The sequence below is a fragment of the Triturus cristatus genome, chromosome 4_1 (genome assembly GCF_964204655.1).
Source record: "Triturus cristatus chromosome 4_1, aTriCri1.1, whole genome shotgun sequence".
Lineage (NCBI taxonomy): Eukaryota > Metazoa > Chordata > Amphibia > Caudata > Salamandridae > Triturus > Triturus cristatus.
This window is the reverse complement of record NC_140585.1, coordinates 56,310,179-56,330,277: the sequence shown is the minus strand read 5'-3', so window position 1 is coordinate 56,330,277 and position 20,099 is coordinate 56,310,179. Positions and strand designations below refer to the sequence as shown.

Below are 20,099 nucleotides of genomic sequence, written 5' to 3'. Positions count from 1 at the left end.
CAACCCTACCTGAGGTGACAGCATGAAAAGCACAGCAGAGTCACAGTGGGCTCTGCTCAAGCCTGCAGGATGGGGGAGGGGCACCAGAGGCTAGCGCTGAGCTGTCTCCTGCTGCCATAGGTCTGGAAAGTGAGATAAGGAGGCGCAGTGGTGAAATGAAAGAAGAGTGACTTGAGCTGGCCTGAAAAACCCTGGCCTTGTCACCTGCAGAGCCCAACGTCTGCCACATGTCTAGTCATCAATGAAAAGTGTGTACGGGCTGTAGGCAGAGCCAGCAAACACAAACAAAACAATACACTTAAGTGTTGGCACTGCCGTAATGAATCCTCCAGGCTCTTCTTTTAATTCCCGCATTAAAGCATGCCTTATGCCAAACTGAATTTGATCTGGTGAATAAAACTTCATGGTATTTTTCTCTATTTACGTTGCTGTATACCCTGCTGTGCATTTGAAAAACCCGATGAAGTGTTTAAAAAATAAAATGAAAAAGAAATAAGCATTCCAGTTTAATTGCACCACTAACACATGTTCCCATATATTTAATGAAATACAAAGTCTCGCTTCCAGTTGACAACTTCCTGTAAATACTCTTTAGTCCTCCTCATCAGTGTTTTGAAGATGCTCATGTGAATTGAAGCTGTAAATACTTTTCTACAGCAGCAACCGAGAGTGAGACCCTGTAACTTGGACTGTGTGTGTCTTAAAAACATCCATATCTGTGGCATCTAAAAACATAGGTCTTTCCTGCCACAAAATGTTTGTTCGTGTGAAATGTATTCTCTCCTGGAGCCTGGAAATGGAGGTTCTGTTAGTGGCCAGTAGAGGGCGCTCCTCGCCTGCTGAGATTAATCCTTGGGCACATTGTATGAAAGGGAGAAGGGTTTCCTGTTCCAGGTCAGCACCGGCAGAGACAGCACCAGCAGCAGATGCTGACATCACTTCCGGCCTCTTCGTCTGTGTCCAGCCTGCCGCAGAGGGCAAAGGACGCCCTGTCTTTCTGTCCAATTATCTTCATCTCCAGACCCTCACAGCCCTCCCAGACCCCAGATGTGCACCTGCCCCACCTCCACCCTAGGAGAAGGAGAGAGCTTGGAAATGTCGGTACAGGTTTCTGCTCAGGTAGGAGATTGTCAGCACCTTCTGCTGTGTTTGTAGAAATAGACGGTATAATCCTGGAGAAATTCTCTATCAGGAGCCGGGCTCTTCTTTGGGGGGGAGGGAGGGGACAGGGGGAGAAGAAGAGTGGGAGAGGACGGAGGCTTTTCTTCTGGCCCTGTGGGTGTTTGTGGTCATTATTTGTATTAAGATCTGTGCACGGTGCTTTGCATCTTACTCAGAAATCTGTGCCTGCTGCACTGCATTGTACTGCACTATCAGAAATCTGTGCATGCTGCACTGCATTTTACTGAACTATGAGGAATTTGTACACACAGCAGTGCATCTTACTGCACTATGAGGGATCTGTGTCACTGCACTGAAGAATCTGGACCACTGCACTGAACTTCCAGCACTGTGAGGAATCAGTGTACTGCACTGCATTTTACTGCACTATGAGAAATCTGTGTCCCTGCACTTCATCTTACTATATTGTGAGGAATCTGTACACGCTGCAGTGCATCTCACTACACTATGAGGAATCTGTACATGCTGCAGTGCACCTTACTGCACTATGAGGAATCTATGCACTACACTGCCATATACTGCACTGTGAAAAATCTGTGCATGCTGCACTGCATCTTACTGCACTGTGAGGAATCTGTGCACTACATCTTACTGCACTATGAGGAATCTGTGCACGCTGCACTGCATCTTAATGCACTGTGACAGATCTATGTACACTGCATTTACTGCACTATGAGGAATCTGTGTCACTACAATGCATCTTACTGTACTGAGGAATTTGTGCCACTGCACTGCATCTTACTGCACTGTGAAAAATCTGTTCACATTGCACTGCATCTTAGCGCTCTATGAGAAATCTGTGCACATTCTTTGCTCGGCTCTCGCTGTTTGTTGACTTGCCCACCTGTACCCCTGTGTCAGAAGCATGTCCCCCAGGCAGTTTACTGTCAAGGCTTCCCTGCTGCCCGTGCCCCTTTGCCCCTGTTTTCCTATCTCAGTCTAAGTAAAACTTCAGTCACTGCAATAGTTTCCAGCGGCATAGGTTGGCTTATAGCATTATCTGCTGCAGATTTTGTGTGTCTGCTGCAGGGATTGTGTGTATGTGCATTGACCTTGGGTCTGCCAGGTAGGAGGCCTTCCAAGCAGTATGTGTCTGTGTTTTTGATTAATCTCTGCGGGTTTTATGTGTGTTCATGTGAACAGGGTAGCGTTGTCTTTGCAGGCTGTGTGTGTTTGTGTGTGTGTGTGTGTTGTTATGAGACACGTCTACAGTGTGTCTTTTTAAAGGGTGTCTGTCTTAGCAGATGTTGGCGACTGTCAGTCACTCTTATTGGCCTTTCCTCTCTGTACAGAAATCTTTAGGATCACTAGATGTAAGAGGAACTGCGCTGTGCAGAATAGTCAGGTACTTCTCGGCACACTGTAGACGTCTGAGCAAAGTCACGTGTGAAGTTCTTCCCCATAGTTTGGTAGAATTAGGCAGGTTTGAGTGAGACTTCAGCACAACCTCCAAATGTGTGAGTGACAAAAGCACCCAAGGCTACTTGTATGATAATGCTGCAAAGGGTTACTGTACTCTCTCGTCAACTGTGTGTTGATGAGGATTGTACTATGATATAGGAGTCTATGTAAAGTATTCCATTCTGCTCTGCTTGTCACTTCAGCAGTAAGGGGAGAACAAGATGAACAAGCAGAAAATGCTAGAAGTGGCCAGAATAGAGAAATAAGAGTGACACAGACAGAAAAACACGAAGGGTGGAGTAAAGTAGTTAATAGATATTGATCAAAATGTGAAAGAAATACGTTAGTAGGGGTGGGACTGAGATTTCTTAAAGAAGGGCAGGAAAAGAAATGTAATGAACATTATGTGGAAATTTCCAAAAGTTTAATTATGTTGTGAGCTAAAAATGTGATTTAAGTGTGAATTGAATGTGAGTCTTCAAGAGTTATAGGTGTAATGTGCTGTTTAGTGGCACCAATAATTGAACCAACTTTAGAGCTGTGGATCTGGGATTTATTCCCAATCAACAAACGTTGTAAATGAACCAAATGGAGGAATCAGTGTATTTTCCTGCGTGTTACCAATTTTAACTCTAGTGAGATAGCTAGGAGGTCCTAGGTTCCAACCGTCCTCCTGTATAAATAGGTTAATGTCAAATCACAAGGGGGAGAGTAAAGGTAGGAGAGATAGGGACTCGTCCTCCATGAAACTTGTCAAATAACCAGAAAGAGAGTCCCTTGTATTGCAGAAGGAAAGCGCACTCCTTGCTAGGACTGTAAAGAAAGAAGAAACGTTTTCTTTCAAATAACCCTCACCCCTTCCCCAGGTCTCCCCTCGGTGGCATGCGTCATCATGGTCCATCCCTGCCCTCTATGGATGGGGCATGCTGCTACCTACAAATTCACGGGAGCACTTAATAGAAAAATAAGGGTGTCCCTGTACACCTATACACCTATGTGGTCTTGTTATGAAGATGGAGTGGGTTTTGGAAGTGAACGTTAAAAATATCAAATAGTGTGACAAAAACATTTTTTTTTTCTACCCCTAAATGAGTTACAGAAATCTGGGGACAAGCGGGAAATGCTTGAGGCGTGACTACCTACTGTTTCCCTGGTTGGTCGACTAGTTTCAGGCCCTACCCCAAGGCTTTTCGTCAGGACCTCAAAGGAGAAATGATGCTCCCACTCCTGATGTTGCTATCAGCACAGTTAAAGTGATAAAAATAAGGACAAAAATATATACAGCACCTAATTGGTTTGCTTAAAATCTCAAAAGTCTTGCAGAGGTACGAAGAGAAAGAAAAAGGTTAAAAAAATGGCTCGACCTTCTGGTCTACAATGGGTTAAAAATCATTGGTGATTCACTGTGGTGAAAATACACCAAAACAGTGCGTATAAAGTGGGAAAATGCTGTGATAATTGGACTAACAAGACATTACAAACATATAAACATTGAGGTTAATTACATACATGATCAGAGACCTTCACTGGGCCTCATGAGACCTTCGAGGAGTTGAAGGGACGCCTGTAGTCAAACCCTGAAGGCACGTTAATAAATGAGAAATTCTCGGAAGTTAGAATACTGTCTAAAACGAGATGACAAATCGCTTACGAGATGTTGGGCAGAGCACGTCTACTAACTTCGTCAAGGCTACTCCCTTTCGGCAAACCTGATTTGCTCACTCGAGGCTCTGATGTTACTGGAGCAGCTTATGAGTTCAGCATATCACGTTGGTTCATTGCCAAATGTAAGCTTCCACGTAGGTTAATACACATACTGCACAGATCTGTAATTTTGTATCCTACATACCAGTCCTAATAAGTTCTGTTGGAAATGGCGCCTTCTATGGTGCATTTCCTGGACTTTTTTTTGCTTTTCTCCCTTCCGGTTTTCCGCTGATCTATGTGCTAGACTTAGGATTTTGAGCCCTTTTGACACTGCCATTTAGTGCCAAAATGCTCTGCCCGTCATATACATACTGGCGATTAGTGTAGACATGATTGGCTGAATTGAGTTAGCTGTAAATACTTTGTCTATAGGTGAGATATATATCTAGAACATGTAACTCAAAGGCTCCTCCATGGGCCTGCTGCACTGGTTGTGCCACCCACGGAGGTAGCTCTTTAAACGTGCCACAGGTTTGCCATGACGGGGTCTGTGTGTGTAGGTTACTGTTACTTGGCTTGGGATTTAAAAGGCTACTTGGAAAGGTTCTGCAATTCTCTTGCTATATCGGAGTACTTCCTAGTGACAGGGTGCGGTGTCGGGAAGAGGTAGGGCATGTGTGCGTTTGTGCTACATGCACTGGTAATGAATGGCACCAGGTGGTGTGTTCGGTCCAGTAGGGCATGTTTCCTGCATTGGATTGTTGTGAGGGTTCTGTGGAAAGGCGCAGAAGCTGGATTTCTTGCATGCAGAAGTGTGGCAGTATAGTGTTTGATATTGATGAATTCAAAATAGCTAACCCTCTCCGGTGGAGCGAGTAGATCCGACATTACAATGTTGGAAATACCTCTTTGAGAAAGTGGGCATTTCTGTGCTCGTGGCTCTATGTGCCTATCTGACGGTCTCCAATTCACAGCTGGGTTCTGGGGGGACAGTAACATTTGTGCATTCCGAATAATACAGCCATAATCTAGGGGCACAAAAGAAATTGCAGAACTCTGACTTTGAGGGGCCTTCTTGGGTTGGTTAAGAAGGGGTAGAATTGGCACCTGCATTCCAAGGGGCAGGGTTGTGACCCAACTAAAGATACTGATCAAGCCTCCCAGGGTAGGATGTCAGACAGGACACAATTTAGAGAGGGCCCTGTTGCAGGGATTCTGCCCAAGAACAGAGCTATGCGTAGGATTATGGGTTCTTAGTGAGTAGGGACTGAGTCATCCTACCACCTGAGTACCCATAAGCCCAGGACCTACTAGCTATAGTGTCTCACTTGCTCACCTACTCACTCACAGAGAAACAAGTGATAAGACACCCCAGAATACAACATTCCCAGATCTCCTCTTCAGCTCATCTCTTTTCCTATAAAGCCATGGCTTAAGGTGGGGATTGATTTGGTGGGTCCGTTCAATTTTCTTCCCTCCAACTTACGCTTTGCGTTTGTGTTAATGGATTTTCACAGCAAGTGGCCTGAAGTCAAGTTTTGTGCTTCTCCCACAGCAAGCAATGCTATTCTTTTCCTTAAATAGATCTTTATAAGAGAAGGGTTTCCAGAGGCTCTAGTTTCTGATAATGGTGTGCAGTTTGTCAATCAGGAAATGAGCGTGTTTTTGAATGAATCTGGCGTGAAACATCTAAGAAGTTCGGTTGGACATCCGCAAACCAACGGTCTGGTTTAAAGGATGAACAGGGTTGTGGTGGAATGCATTAAGTGGACTAAACATAATTGTTTTGATGTGGAGGGTGCTGTCAGATCCATGTTGTGGTGTTATCGCACAACGCCACATTCTCTCACAATAGTTGCACCCTTTGTTTCACTCAAAGGTAGAGTACCCACTTCTGCTCTTTATCCAGCTTGGCTTTTAAGAACTGTTTGTGACAAAGTTTCATGTTGGGTGGATCATGTTGCTTTAGAATCTCGAGTCGAAGTTGCGCAGAAGATGTCCGACAGGTATGATCAAAAGAAGTCAGCCAAGGCAGTCAATTTGCGTCCTGGGGACATGGTTCGGGTCAGAAACACTAATTTTGTCACAAAAGGTGGTATGTCCTTTGGTGAACCTGTCTGTGTCGAGAAAGTTTGTGGTGGTGCCATTATGGTACGTGGTGGGCATTGGTGGAATGCGGGAAAAGTTTTGAAAGTTCACTCTACTGTACATAATTGTAATGGCACCAGGGGTGATGTTGTTTTGCCTTCTGGACTAACTAATGTTTCTGCAGGTAATTCTCATTCTGGACCAACTAATGTACCTTCAGGTAATGCTTCTGAAACCATTATGACAAGTCATGTGCCAAGGAGGTCTATTCGTGTTAGACGAGTTCCTTGGAGTTTACGATGAACTTTTCAAAATTTCTATGTTATCTCATCTGCATTAATTGTTCTATACTGGATATTTTTCTTGTATTTCCATGTTCAGGCATTCTGACTTTTGTTAATTATTGTTTCTTCGTTTATTTTTATTGTATGCTTTTAATTTGGTTGTTTTTAACCAAAGGAGGTAATATGTTGTACCTAGATATGCTTGTTTAAGGTTCTATACAGAACCCCATGTGTTGTCATGGTGTTGGGATGCGGGGAGTTCTAAGAAAGACAGTTGGTGCCTCTCTTCTGTCGCGAGTGGAGCGGTGGCTCGTTGTCCCCACGAATAAATACTGAAGACTAAGCTACTGTGTCCTGTGGTGTTAAATTGTGTTTGGGGACACAACAGTACTTAACCAGGGTTAATCACATCAATACACCTTGCTTCTCGCTCAACCTTCATTGGCCGTTGTAGATGTGACATTAATTTCTACCTCATCTCGGGCAATGGGCACTCCATGTCATCCCCACTGGATAGCCAGCCTGTGCCATCCGGCACTAGAGAGAATCTCCTCGTGCTCTGGATACTCCCTTCCAACTATAGTCCTGTCTGCACCTGCATCCTTCAGGGTAATGACCTTCCTCCCTTGGAGGATAACTAACAACACAGACCCCATGATATTTGAATGGATGCACCTAGGAACATCCGTGTCCCCTTCCAAAATGGTGATTGCTGCTAGATTGAGTCCAACAGGGGCCCATTACCCAAGTTAACAACTCACTATAATGGGTGCTGCTGGGACACGTCTGTCACCTGACAGTTCTTTACTGAATGCACCCTCAGTGGGACCCCTGTTGCAAGTTATCCCTTTGAGCTTGAAAGGATGTTCTTTTCCTTTTGTACTGACTTGAAACCCAATTCCTTTTTGCCTGCGTCCTACCGATTTGAATGTTCTACGGTTCCTACAAATTAAGTAGGACTGTGTATTCTGCACAACATAAACGTCAAAATATGGGAACTTGGTTCACGAGTATCATCAGGAATTGTTGGCCTGGTTCCTAACTAGCTCACAGTGCCCGATCTGAACCCCCTAAACTCACTAGGGTGCCAGATGGTATCAGCAACCACGAACATGACCACTTTATTACTCCCCAAGGGAAACATGGAAACAGACCTACCCTTTGCCAGATACCTTGGGTTAGCCTAAACTGCCATACCTGACTAAGATGTATCACAAAGCCAGCCTGTGTAGAATGGTTAGCCTCCATCTTTTTTTGCATCAGTCTTTGTGTGTGTGTTAAATTTTAAAGCAAAAACAATTCTGTTGTGTTTAGACATTTCTAAGGCCCACGGTTTGATTTTAAAACCTGCTATTTCCAATCAATGGCAGAATCGTTCTCAGTTGACTTTGTGCATGCTGTAAGAGAGGCGTGTCATTAAGTGTAACATAGAATGCATAAGATACAATAATATTTAAAGAATATATGTGATTTGACCATGCTGTCAAGGCATTGTCCACAACAGCCAATGCAGTTTCCAAATTAATCCTGTCAATTTATCTTAAGCGTTCAACGGTTTCCACAGTTCATTGTAAGTGGTGTATATGAATCTTTTGGAATGTGGTGACCTAGGACCCAACAAGAACTCTTGTAAACCCATGTCATCAGAAAGGAAATATAGATGATCCGTAACTGCAGATAATGTGGAATGTTGTAACCATTGCTATGTTGAAGCAGGTTCTGATTATCAAAAAGGAGAACAGCGAGGCTTGGCAATCAGGAACAGTTTACATTTAATTAAACAATAATGGCCAGGAACATCAGCCACATCTCCTACAGCTGCGTGCTGAAATTCCCTTTGCATTAGGTACATGGCATGCTTTATTCTGTACGCCCGGTGCAATAAAGTGAAGCTTGTCCCCCTTTGGGCAGGAAATACTGGTACAGTGGATCATAAATTGTGTCTTTACATGTTTGATTCCCTCTGATAGAAGGGACCATAAATACCAACTGAAAGTCACATTCTGAGGTGGTCCAGGTGGCTGGGTGTGTTGTGTGTATTATCTCGCTTACTGCTAGGCATTGTTTGGGCTTTATTTGATGAGTGCAACTGACTGGCTGCTCTGGAATCGTCCTTAGCCGGAATGCAGGCTCTGTGCTGTGCATTTATTTGTGTTTATGAGTGTGTGCATCTGACTTGTTTCTTTAGGTATTACATCCTGGGGCCATATGAGATTTACTGCTGCAATCTCCCAGGTGTGTTGAGACTTGTTCCATATCTCGGGCCAGGTGGGCGACCCTATTTTGCATGCGCAAACGGATTTGCGACCCCTTTGCGCTTGCAAGATACAATAGGGCCATGTACATACCCTATGTAGCGAGTCACAATTTTTTGGAACTCACTAAATAGGATTTGAGACTCTTTATTAGGAAGGGCCGTTCCAAGGGGGTCCCTTCCTAATAGCGACTCGCTATCCTATGTAAGAATGTTTTGTGACCACAATTGCGGTTGCAAAACACTTGTAATTTACCACCCTCTTCAAAAGGGTGGTAACCCATTCACAAACGGGAAAGGGTCCCCGTTGCAAATGCAGGGGGAAATATTTTTTAAGGGTCCCAGGGTCCACAACCTGCCTTTAAAAAATGAAGGGAAGAGGTCCCGTTTGCAACTGCACAGGTACATATTTTTAGGGATCCCAGGGACCACCACCTGCCCTTAAAAAAATGAAACAAAAACAGACTGCTTTAAAAAAAAAAGCTGCTTTATTTTCAATCAGTCCCAGACATGGAGGTCTGCTGAACCCAGCAGGCCACCATCCTTGGGAGGGCCAGCCATTCCCAATGGGGTTGCAATTTGCAAGTGCCTCATGAATATTCATGGGGCATGAAATTTGTGACCCCATTGGGAATCGCTAACAGTGTCTCAGACACTTTTGTACATGGCGTTTACCGACTGTCAAATTGCAACTTCCAATCGAGCGCAATTCGCGAGTCACAAATTTTCATGGTAGTACATCTGGCCCCTGGTGTCTCCATCACATGAAGTGCTAGCGGTGAACAGAGGGGGCTGTGTTACGTTGATCGGATAAAGTGTCACTCTGAAACCGTAACAAGTGTTTTATGGTGAATTTAGGTAGCGCAGGCAACAGTTGTTCTGTGGTGTGCTGGACTCCTAAGAGCGGGATCTTTCTATAAATTAATCCGAAGCTAACATTCCCCCATCTATTTGAGTGTCTTGAGCATGGACGGTTCCTCTTTCTGGCTTGTGGTACGAGCGTTTCCCCTGGCATTGGCTGTCCTAATCAGGCGTATTCCCCCTGCTTTCTGGGTAGCCTTCTTCACACAGGCACATATTAGTTTTAGGTTGCAGCACAGCAAGAGCAAGATTACAACCACTGGTAACAAGGCTTTGCATAAGTCTGCGATCCATAAACAAACCTGTGAACAATTCTATGTTTGGGGCACCACCTTCTTTAATCATGACCTGCTGTAGGTTGACAGTGAGCCTTTGTATAGGTTTTTCATGGGGATGAAGGTACAGCAGGTTGTACCTATCTTGGCGCATACACACCCTTCCATTGTGTTCATTAAGTCCAACACATACCGGTGCTGCATCACCGGGAGTAAGATGGTGTGCATTTTTTCATTCTGTTGAGGCCATCTTCAGTGGTGTTCATCATTTTCAGCAGTTCCCACCTGGTGATCTGCAGCCACCGAGTGTAGGCCTTGGTTTGCACGATGAAGAAGCGGGTTGAACCTCCTACACATATTTGCGCATCGGTGAAGAGCCAGAACTCTTCAGAAATGTCTTGAATCTGTCCAAACCAAAGTACCCAGCTGACCATCTTCTGCGTACTTGGTGTAGAAGCGGGGTGCCTTTGCTGATGGGATGGTGATGCAGTGCAGAAATATTACTCCGGGTATGACCAATGTTGCCGTGTAGAGGGTGACCAGTGAGCAGACCCCTCTCCAGTCTGGGACGAGCTGGCTGTAGGCGTGGGCGCTGCATTACCAGTATTAGTTCATCATGGTGGAGGTGCCCCACTGGATATCATTATTATAGGTTATACTCTTGCATTTTGCTGTCCCCCCCCCCCCCCCCCCTACGGGCATTGTCCCTTTCCCCCTAAAACACAAGGAATACACTGACAGCTACCTGACTACACTGAGTTTCTTCTTACCTTCTATCCATATGTACCAGCCTGTCTCTGATTTCCAGGGGTCTTGGCATTGCGTCAGTAGAGTGTCATTCAACCTACCTGTACACGATCTGTTGTCACTTTTGTTCCCCAAATTAATGACTCTGCAGGTGAAGTGAATATTGTGGTCTCTATTTGGGCTCAAAGATATCTATTCTGAACCAATTCAGCTCTGCTTCCCAACTTTTGAGCAAGCTCCATTGGCTACCTATTGGAAAGCGCTCAAAGTTCAAAGCCCTATGCATCTCTCACAAAATCCTATGCAAGCAAGGAGCACCCAACCTAGCTGCCTAGATGCAATTTTAAATGCCCTCCAGAATACTATTCTCTGTCAGTGCATCCACATCCCTCGCCACAGCAGAGCCAGAACAGGAGGTTACTCCTTCCATGTCCTAGCTCCGACTCTATGTAATTCTATGCCTCCTAACCTTAGAAAGATTCAAAATCCTTTACTTTTCTGCAAACAGACTGACGATTTTGCTTCTCTGCCTCTGTGATATCTTCTGACACCTGGACCCTCATCTCCTCCCCAAGGCAGGCAACCTCCAGGTGTTTTGCTTTCTAAGGCTCTTCACCCCACCCCCGCTTGTAAAGGGTCAAAGTGGTAGCACCCATGCACTAAGTGCCCTTATCAGCTGCGGAAATAAAAGACGGTGTACACCAATACCCAGCCCAGTGAAGGCCTGAAACAGACACAAAAAGGAATGTGTGCTACGTGTTCACCTCCTCTATTTGTACCTCATAAGGAGCTACCTGTGCACTTCCTCCATTTGTATGTCCCGGGCAAGCTTCTTTGTTGATGCTTGTGATCCTTGTACTGTCAACCATGGCTGATGTCTGCCGTGTGCATCAAGTCACTCCCCTGATTTAGTTGTCAGTGAACCTTGCTGAGCGAGCACACAGACATAAGGGAGTGTTGCAGGGTTTCTGCACATACACAGAACCATGCGCAGGATTATGGGACCTCGGTGTATAGGGGCTAAGCCTTCCTACCACCTTAGTGCCCACGAGCCCAGGTCTGACTAGCTATAGTGTCTCACTCGCTCTCCTACTCACAAACGGAGGAACCAATGATAAGACAACCAAGAACACAACACTCCTGTATCTTACCGGAATCACGGTAACAAGACACACCTTTTCTCTCACATTCTCGTACTTGTCCACAATAAGATCAGACTAACGTGCTCAAAAATGCAGTATACGTGCCACAACCAGCAGCAACATGTATAATATCAATACAGTTAGCATTGCAGCAAGGCAATGTATCATAAGGGGAGATGTCATGTTATAAAGACTGTGGATAAAGGACTATAAGGCCTAACCACCCTCCCCTTTGTAAGCAGAAGTATTATTATATAATAGAAGATTTCTGGGCTTTGTCAGCAGACCCCATACCTCATGCCATAGATCGCATTTCTACATCACAGGTGCATGTTGCTCTTCTCCCTGGAAAGGTCCCTTTCCAAGTGTGTGTCACCCAAACGTGTATCCCCATAATATCAAAGTACAAGCTTCCAGCAAGAACAGATGCCTTGGTATGTTTTGTCTAAGATGCTAGGGCCTGGCCAGAACAGAATAACAAGAGTCTGTGTTTATCGACCTTGCTCACAATGTTCAGACTAAACTCCAGGAACAGACAGAGAACAAGCACAGCAGAGAGTTCTCATGTGAAAGGCATGAACAGAGTTTCGTAAAAATAAAGGCATGTAGTGTTGTGCGCAAAAGCAGCATCATGGCTACCGGGCTCATGCTAACTAAAAGATGTCGACAATGACTCTAGCACCCACGTGACAGGAGTATGGAAAGTGATGAACACGGAATAAGGTAAAGCTGAATTTAAGAAATGCCCAAAGGTTTAAATGCTGCATTCACCCTCAAGCAACGGACATCTTGTCCCACTCTGCCAACGCCCCAACCACCCACAGAGTATCATGCTCGCAGCAAACGGAATTAAATAGAACAAATGGTTCTATCGGGTTTATACAATTGCTTTGAGTAATATATTTACTTTACCGAACCAAAGAGTATTTAAAGCACATACAAACAAACGAACACACCAACACGAGAAATAGATTTAATCATATATTGTAAAGGGTATTGAATACCGCTGGCTGTCACAAATACAAATTAAATTGCAGGAAGACAATGAGTGACTGTCATGAGAGAGTGACATATAGTGAATAGTGAAATGAACAGTACACTATATACATGACAAATACATTGGTGACATGAAAAAAGGAAGAAAAAAAATCTTTCAAGTATTGTCCTATATGATTTTACACATGGAATGCGAGACCCATTGATGAATCAAATCGTGATCAAGAGAACTGTGTGGACATATGTTAGATGTCGACGTTTCGACCCTGGAAGCAGCGCACACTGGTATGCATCAGAGCAGGTCTTCCTCAGGACTGTGAACGGAGGAGTGGACAGCCACAAAGCAGACTCTTCAATGAATGAGATCAGGAATTTGGAGGCGTGAATCAATTCCAAGGTTAAACTTCACTAATGTTCAAGTTCAGTAGTAGTACCACAATCAGGAGAGTTCTTCCTAACTGCAATGGCACTGTTGCTCAGAGGATCTCCACCAGCCAGTTGGAGTCTCATCTATGGGCTCAATTGACATCCAGCAGCTGGTTGGAATCACATGTTGGGAGCCTTGACTAAATATTCAGTGATGACAAAATAGATGTATATCTTCCGGGAGCAGCGCGCGTCCGTCTGACCGCTTCTTAGACGAGTTAAAGCAAACGTCAGACATTAAGTCAGATACCATGGTAAGGTAGAAAAAGACAAAAAGCACACACTTCTTGGCAGTAGGGATATCGAAGGTATATCACTGGCAGTGATTAAATCTCTATTATAAATGCTGCAATCTTCCCACAAATGATTGTACCAACCCCAGGTAAGTGCAAAGATAACTTAACAAACAGAAAAGTAAAGATAGGAGTTGGAACTTCAGCTGATCCTGTGTGAACAGGAAAGTATTGTCAAGAACAGTGTGAATGGAGCTGCATTTGTTATATACTTCCTGAAGTGTTACCTTTATTACATCGTGAAGAGTTTCCTTTGTCATACACTTCCTGAAGAGTTACCGTTATTATACACTTCGTAAAACTGAAGCAGCATATCCTGATTCATCTCTTTTTCCACAATGTCTTCTTGTTTAAACAGGGCTCGACAAATCCACTCGACCGCTCGCATTTGCGAGGTAAATTTTATGTGTTCGAGCTACTTTTATGTCCCATTCGCCCTTTCTGGCGAGTAGGAAAACCTACTAACTTTTGTCCTCCGTCTTTGAAAACGGAGCAAATGTGACAACATAACAAGATTTAAAGGCCTTTTTATTGCTCACAAAGTAAATGAGCAATAAAGATGCCTTTAAATCTTGTTATCTTGTCACTTTTGCTACGCTTTCAGAGACGGAGGTCAAGTAGGTTACTGTTAGGTCGATGAGATTTTTTAAGGTACTAGACCTGCAGGACTAGTACCATTTTTCAGATTTTTCGAGCCCTGTTAAATGAAATCTTGACCATGTGCGTCTTCCTAAAGCTATACCTCTAGCGAATGGGTGCTCCGTGAGTGCCCTTTCTTTACTAAGTTACTCTGTAAACACTGGTAAATCACCTCCTTTTCTGAATTACGTTGTGGCATGTTCAATAGAACATTTAGTTAAATATCTGTGTATGGTGAAATGTCTCTTGGTTACTTTAAAAAATGGTAAAGAAGAGATGTCTTTTACAAATATTTAAATATTGTGTATTTACATTCTCTTACATTTCCATTTAGTGATAAATCTCTTTACATCCAACAGGAAACCAGCCTTGAATGCACAAATGATTATGAATAATGACAATAATCGTGTAAATCTCCAAAAAGCCGTCAGAAAAAATGAGCTCCAATATTCAGGTAAAGAGCTGCACAGTCAGAGACTGAGGAACCTGAACATAAACTGATAGATCCTGGAAGAAGCAGTCAAGAGCAATTCAGTGGATGTAAGAACCTGAGCTGTGCACCTCCACACCACAAGACGAAGAAATGACCTCTAGAAATATAACACAACAACAATAACTAACTACTGCCTGTATAAATAAGTCTCAAAGCTTTGATCATTGGATCGGTGTGAGGTGGATACATCATTGCTCTGTTTCCTGTAATGATGGCAGACCACCATTCAGTGCGCTGGTTATATTGTAAACTATTTCTGGCTAAACCACAGGAGCAAGAGAAAAGCACAATGGAGTGGAGCCAGACATCTGAAGAATAAAGGAAAGAGAGAGTCGTTGATCTACAACAGACTGTCCCAATTTGCATCGACCTGAAGGAAGACTAATCTTTACCCATAAACATGCAAAACCATTATACAATCTAAAGACATAACCACCTACAAATAAGCTTTACTTGCCACAATTATAATATATGTTGTTGGTGAGTCTTGTATTTCGTTGTGAAATCTGAAATCAAGCATCCAACATACCACACACATACAGAGAATGTGAGAATAACACAAGTGCTTTATCAACCATGTTAGCTCTTCAGGAAACACAGTCATGGGAAGCAGACAATTATAAACCCGACCCAGAGACACTAACCAAGAAAGAAGAATCAAACACATGCAGCAAGAGCTTTAGTTTGTCATCACTACCAAAGAGCCATCAACAAACACACACAGGAGAAGCATCATGCAAATGCAATGAATGTGTGAAGAACTTTAGTCAGTTATCACACCTCAAAATACATCAGCGATCACACACAGGGGAGAAACCATTCCATTGTAGCGAATGTGGAAGTAGTTTTAAGGAATCTTCAAAATTAAGGAATGATCAGCGAATACACACTGGAGAAAAGCCATTCCAGTGCAGTGAATGTGTGAAGAGCTTCAGTCAATTATCAATCCTGCGAAGACATCAGCAAACACACACTGGGGAAAAACCGTACCATTGCAGTGAATGTGTGAAGGACTTCAGTCAGTTATCACACCTCAAAATACATCAGCGATCACACACAGGGGAGAAACCATTCCATTGTAGCGAATGTGGAAGTAGTTTTAAGGAATCTTCAAAATTAAGGAATCATCAGCGAACACACACTGGAGAAAAGCCATTCCAGTGCAGTGAATGTGTGAAGAGCTTCAGTCAATTATCAATCCTGCGAAGTCACCAGCGAACACACACTGGGGAAAAGCCATACCATTGCAATGAATGTGGAAGTTCTTTTAGTCATTCCTCAACTCTCAGGATACATCACCGAACACACACAGGAGAAAAGCCATTCCAGTGCAGTGAATGTGTGAAGAGCTTCAGTCAGTTATCACATCTCCAAAGACATCAGCGAACACACACTGGGGAAAAGCCATACCATTGCAATGAATGTGTGAAGAGATTCAGTCAGTTATCACACCTACAAGGACATGAGCGAACACACACTGGGGAAAAGCCATACCATTGCAGTGAATGTGTGAAGAGATTCAGTCAGTTATCACACCTACGAGGACATCAGCGAACACACACAGTGGATAAACCTTACCATTGCAGTGAATGTGTGAAGAACTTCAGTCGTTTATCAACCCTCCGGCGCCACCAGCGAACACACACGGGGGAAAAACCGTACCATTGCAGTGAATGTGTGAAGAGCTTCAGTCGTTTATCACAACTCAAAATACATCAGCGATCACACACAGGGGAGAAACCATTCCATTGTAGCGAATGTGGAGGTAGTTATAACGAATCTTCAAAATTAAGGAATCATCAGAGAATACACACTGGAGAAAAGCCATTCAAGTGCAGTGAGTGTGTGAAGTGCTTTAGTCGATTATCAATTCTATGAAGACATCAGCAAACACATACAGGGGAGAAACCATACCATTGCAGTGGATTTGGAAGTAGTTGCAGAAAGGATTTTCAGCTAACTACAGGGATTAGTGATAACACCTATAAAAACAACACACTTAAATAAGTTTAACAAGCACAGACTGGAGAATATTTGTAGCTGGTTTTGGTGTTTGGCCATTTTGTGCAAGAACTGGTTCAATGACAGCTGCTAGAGAACAGCGTCCAAAGGCACAAGAAGTCAAAGTAGGAAAATGTGACCTGTAACTCTGAGAGTTAATACCTGCAGTGCACAACATTTACCTCCGAAGCCCTGACGTGGGAAAAAATGATGCTCATTTCGATCATCACATGCATATGTAAAAGCACCCACCATAGTGGCACTTCCTCAGCGGTGTCCAATATCAAGGTGGACTCTTGGGAAATTTGCTGGCTCACCACTGACTATGTAAATGATTCACGGTGAGATTAATTGTATATGAATATATTTTAGACGTGTCTTATTTACAAAGAATCACCCAACCAACTCCTAACTGCTGAAAGGACAGAATCAGTGCATGATGGCAGAATTATGGATCGGAGAGAGAGCTGTTGAAAAGTTTAGTTCTGAATAGGTTTCTGAAAGCTTGATGGTTAGGTAAAGATTGAATCTTGAGCAGTAAAGAATTCCAGCTCTTAGAGTCCAGAACTATCGACTCCCTGCTTTACATTTCTTGAACCTTGGCACTGGAAAATACATCTGGATTCAGAAGTAAAGGAACACAAATGATACAGATTTTTCACATAAATGATATTGAGGTTTGTGTTTACAAGTAAAAAGAAACACTTGTTTTATAAACTGCCGGTGAATGAATGGACATAAAAGTACGTGCTGCCTCATGAGCAAACATTGAATCTTTGTGATGCCGTTGGGATGTCCTCAGACCACAAATAAGATAGATCGTAGGATTCTGAATCATCTGTAAGGTGCTTTTGTGTTGCTGGAACAGCCAAATACACAGTGTTCTTATGGCCCAGCCTTGCTTAATTGAAGGAGTTCACCAATATAATATGCACATCAGAAGAAAGGATACATCTTCAGTAGCCAAAGATAGTAAAAACTAATGCTTTCCACCGAGGTCATTTTAACAAAGTGCTGAGTCTGGGAAGTTTTTCCTGCTGCCGACCATCATCATCATCACCACCACCACCACACAGCCAGTGAGGAACAGCAACAAGACTGCTCTTCAGCACACCCATCCTTATACATAACACACTACAGGGGTTTGCTCCAGGGTCAAACTCACATTACTTTCACGTTAACAGCAACAAGTTCTAAACTGAACAAATTAAATTTAGGAACAAGTGGTTTGTACGGCCATTAGTGGCATAATACATTTGAAACCCAATACTTTATAAATCTGTATTAATGATACATAACCAAAAATCCAAACACCACCTATGTATGGACATCCAAGAGCCTTTACAAACCACACTACAGAGGTGTGTACTAGGATCAAACTCAATTTACTTTAACGTTAACATGAACTAATTTATTATACAGCAAGAACAGTCATAATGCTATGAAATGTACACAATGATGACTAGATTTGACATATTACTAACAAATGTATGTTTTTTGATATGTAATAAAAAAATGTATTTGCATTCATGGTATTTGACTGCTGGTTGTATGGAAAGAGATGTTAAATGTGATTTCTTCCCTAAACTATAAAGATAATTTGTGATGTCAGCAAAGAGCCTAGATCATTTGGCAATGGAGGTGTCAATAAATACCGGATTTATTTTGGAAAAAGAAAAATATGCGTGTATTGTGGCACTCCTCTTGTTAATAATCCATAAAAATGCTACAGAATGCTGAGTACTTGAAAGCATTCTGTCATACGAGGGATTTAAATATGCATTTGTCAAATACAAAATTGACTTACATTTTTATTTTAAGCTTCTTATACAGCGCTTCTTTATCTAATAATCCCGGATGGGTTTTCTCCGAGAGCCCTTTCTCCTTCGGAAGAAGGGTCATTTTTTCCTAGTATTTTTCTGTTAGAGACTGCCAGTCTTTTCATAGTGCTCCTGAAGAAAAACAAGTAGGTCAGAATGCCTACCATAAGTAGGGCGGACGGTCTGATGCACTTACACCAACCGCCCCAGGTATGTCGGTCATTGTTGTGAGGGTTTCTGAGGTTCTGACCTCAGTTGAATCAGAGGGGAACTGTGATAGATTCTTCTTACCAACCTCCAACATTCTCCAATTTATTTTTGTAATCCGTTTAATACAATTTGCTAAGGGATTACACATGACAACCACGGCCATGCTTTCTTCTCTTACTCATGCATTAGGGATCAGGAGGTTGTCTATGATTCTTGGCCTCTTATTCGCCTGCTTCAGTCCTTCTGGGATAACCTCTTTCACCAATTTATCCTTCAAGGATTTCTGTTGTTTTTCAAAGAGCCTTATTAGAACAGTTTCTCCAAATTTGTAAAACTGTTGAAAGTGGATATGCTTCCTTAGAGACCTTGGTTGGAAGTGTGCAACATTGTGTCTGGTGTTGTGTAAACACGCAATCACACAAGGGGGCTAGAGGAGCTGCGTGGGCCAACTCCCCACTAATTATTCATATTACAAAAAAGGCCACGGGTCCAAAATCAACAGGAGGTTATACAAATTACTGGGTGTACTATGCCACTCAGAGGGGGATTTCCCTTTTAAGGATGGTTACCCTCACACACTAGCGGTGTCATGGTTCATCATGAAGGGGCACCGTCCTTTAAAGGGAAACCCCTCTCTGAGTGGCATACTACACCCAGTAATTTGTATGAGCTGTTGTGTGAAACCAGTGTGCCGTTCTCCAAGGCTGTGCAGTTGCATCAAATGTTGTGTAAAAGCAGTGTGCCACCCCACGAGGCTGTGCTGTTGAATCAGACTATGTGTAAAAGTAGTGTGCAGCCTTCTTTGGCTGCATAAAGACCTATCTAAACCCATTGTGTCTCCATACACTTGCTGCCAACTGCGGCGTATTTGTTTCCACCTTCTACCTGGGATCCTATCTGTTTGCTGCCGACTGCGGTGTCAAAGTGTCCACCTTCTACCTGGGATCCTATCTGTTTGCTTCCAACTGTGGAGTTGTAGTGTCCCCCTTCCACTCTGGATCCTATCTGTTTGTCGCCATCATTATGCGACGCAGGAGCTGCAGAAAGAAGGGCATGAGGATTCACTAATAATGTGTTGTTACTAAAATGTTACTATGGCAAGTTACAATTCATTCAAACTGTGACTCTGTCACTATTGTGGCAAATATCTTAAATACCCAGCGCCTCCATGTAAGTCTTACAGAATGGTGAACACACATAGATCGACCATTGTATACACCACACTTTATTGATGAGAAACCTGTGGGGAAGCATCCAGTAAAGAGAAGGAAACTGGAACATCGAGTGCTTGATCCTCAAATCCTTATTTACTTATTTATTTACTTTAGGAAACTTCATTG

At 43.2% G+C, this 20,099-nt stretch overlaps 1 protein-coding gene across 1 annotated transcript; it reads left to right on the top strand.

Moving 5' to 3' along the window:
• Positions 1-913: 913 nt before the first annotated feature.
• LOC146839482 (uncharacterized) lies at positions 914-18,409 on the top strand. The gene is made up of 2 exons (XM_085651520.1): positions 914-1,119; positions 14,595-18,409. Exon 2 carries the CDS (start codon positions 15,305-15,307, stop codon positions 16,604-16,606), a length of 1,302 nt encoding a protein of 433 aa, XP_085507646.1. The 5' UTR covers positions 914-1,119; positions 14,595-15,304; the 3' UTR covers positions 16,607-18,409.
• The last annotated feature ends 1,690 nt before the right edge of the window (positions 18,410-20,099 follow it).

Bases quoted from the DNA above. Each gene is read 5' to 3' on its own strand.
- LOC146839482 (XM_085651520.1), top strand. From the start codon at position 15,305: ATGTTAGCTCTTCAGGAAACACAGTCATGGGAAGCAGACAATTATAAA.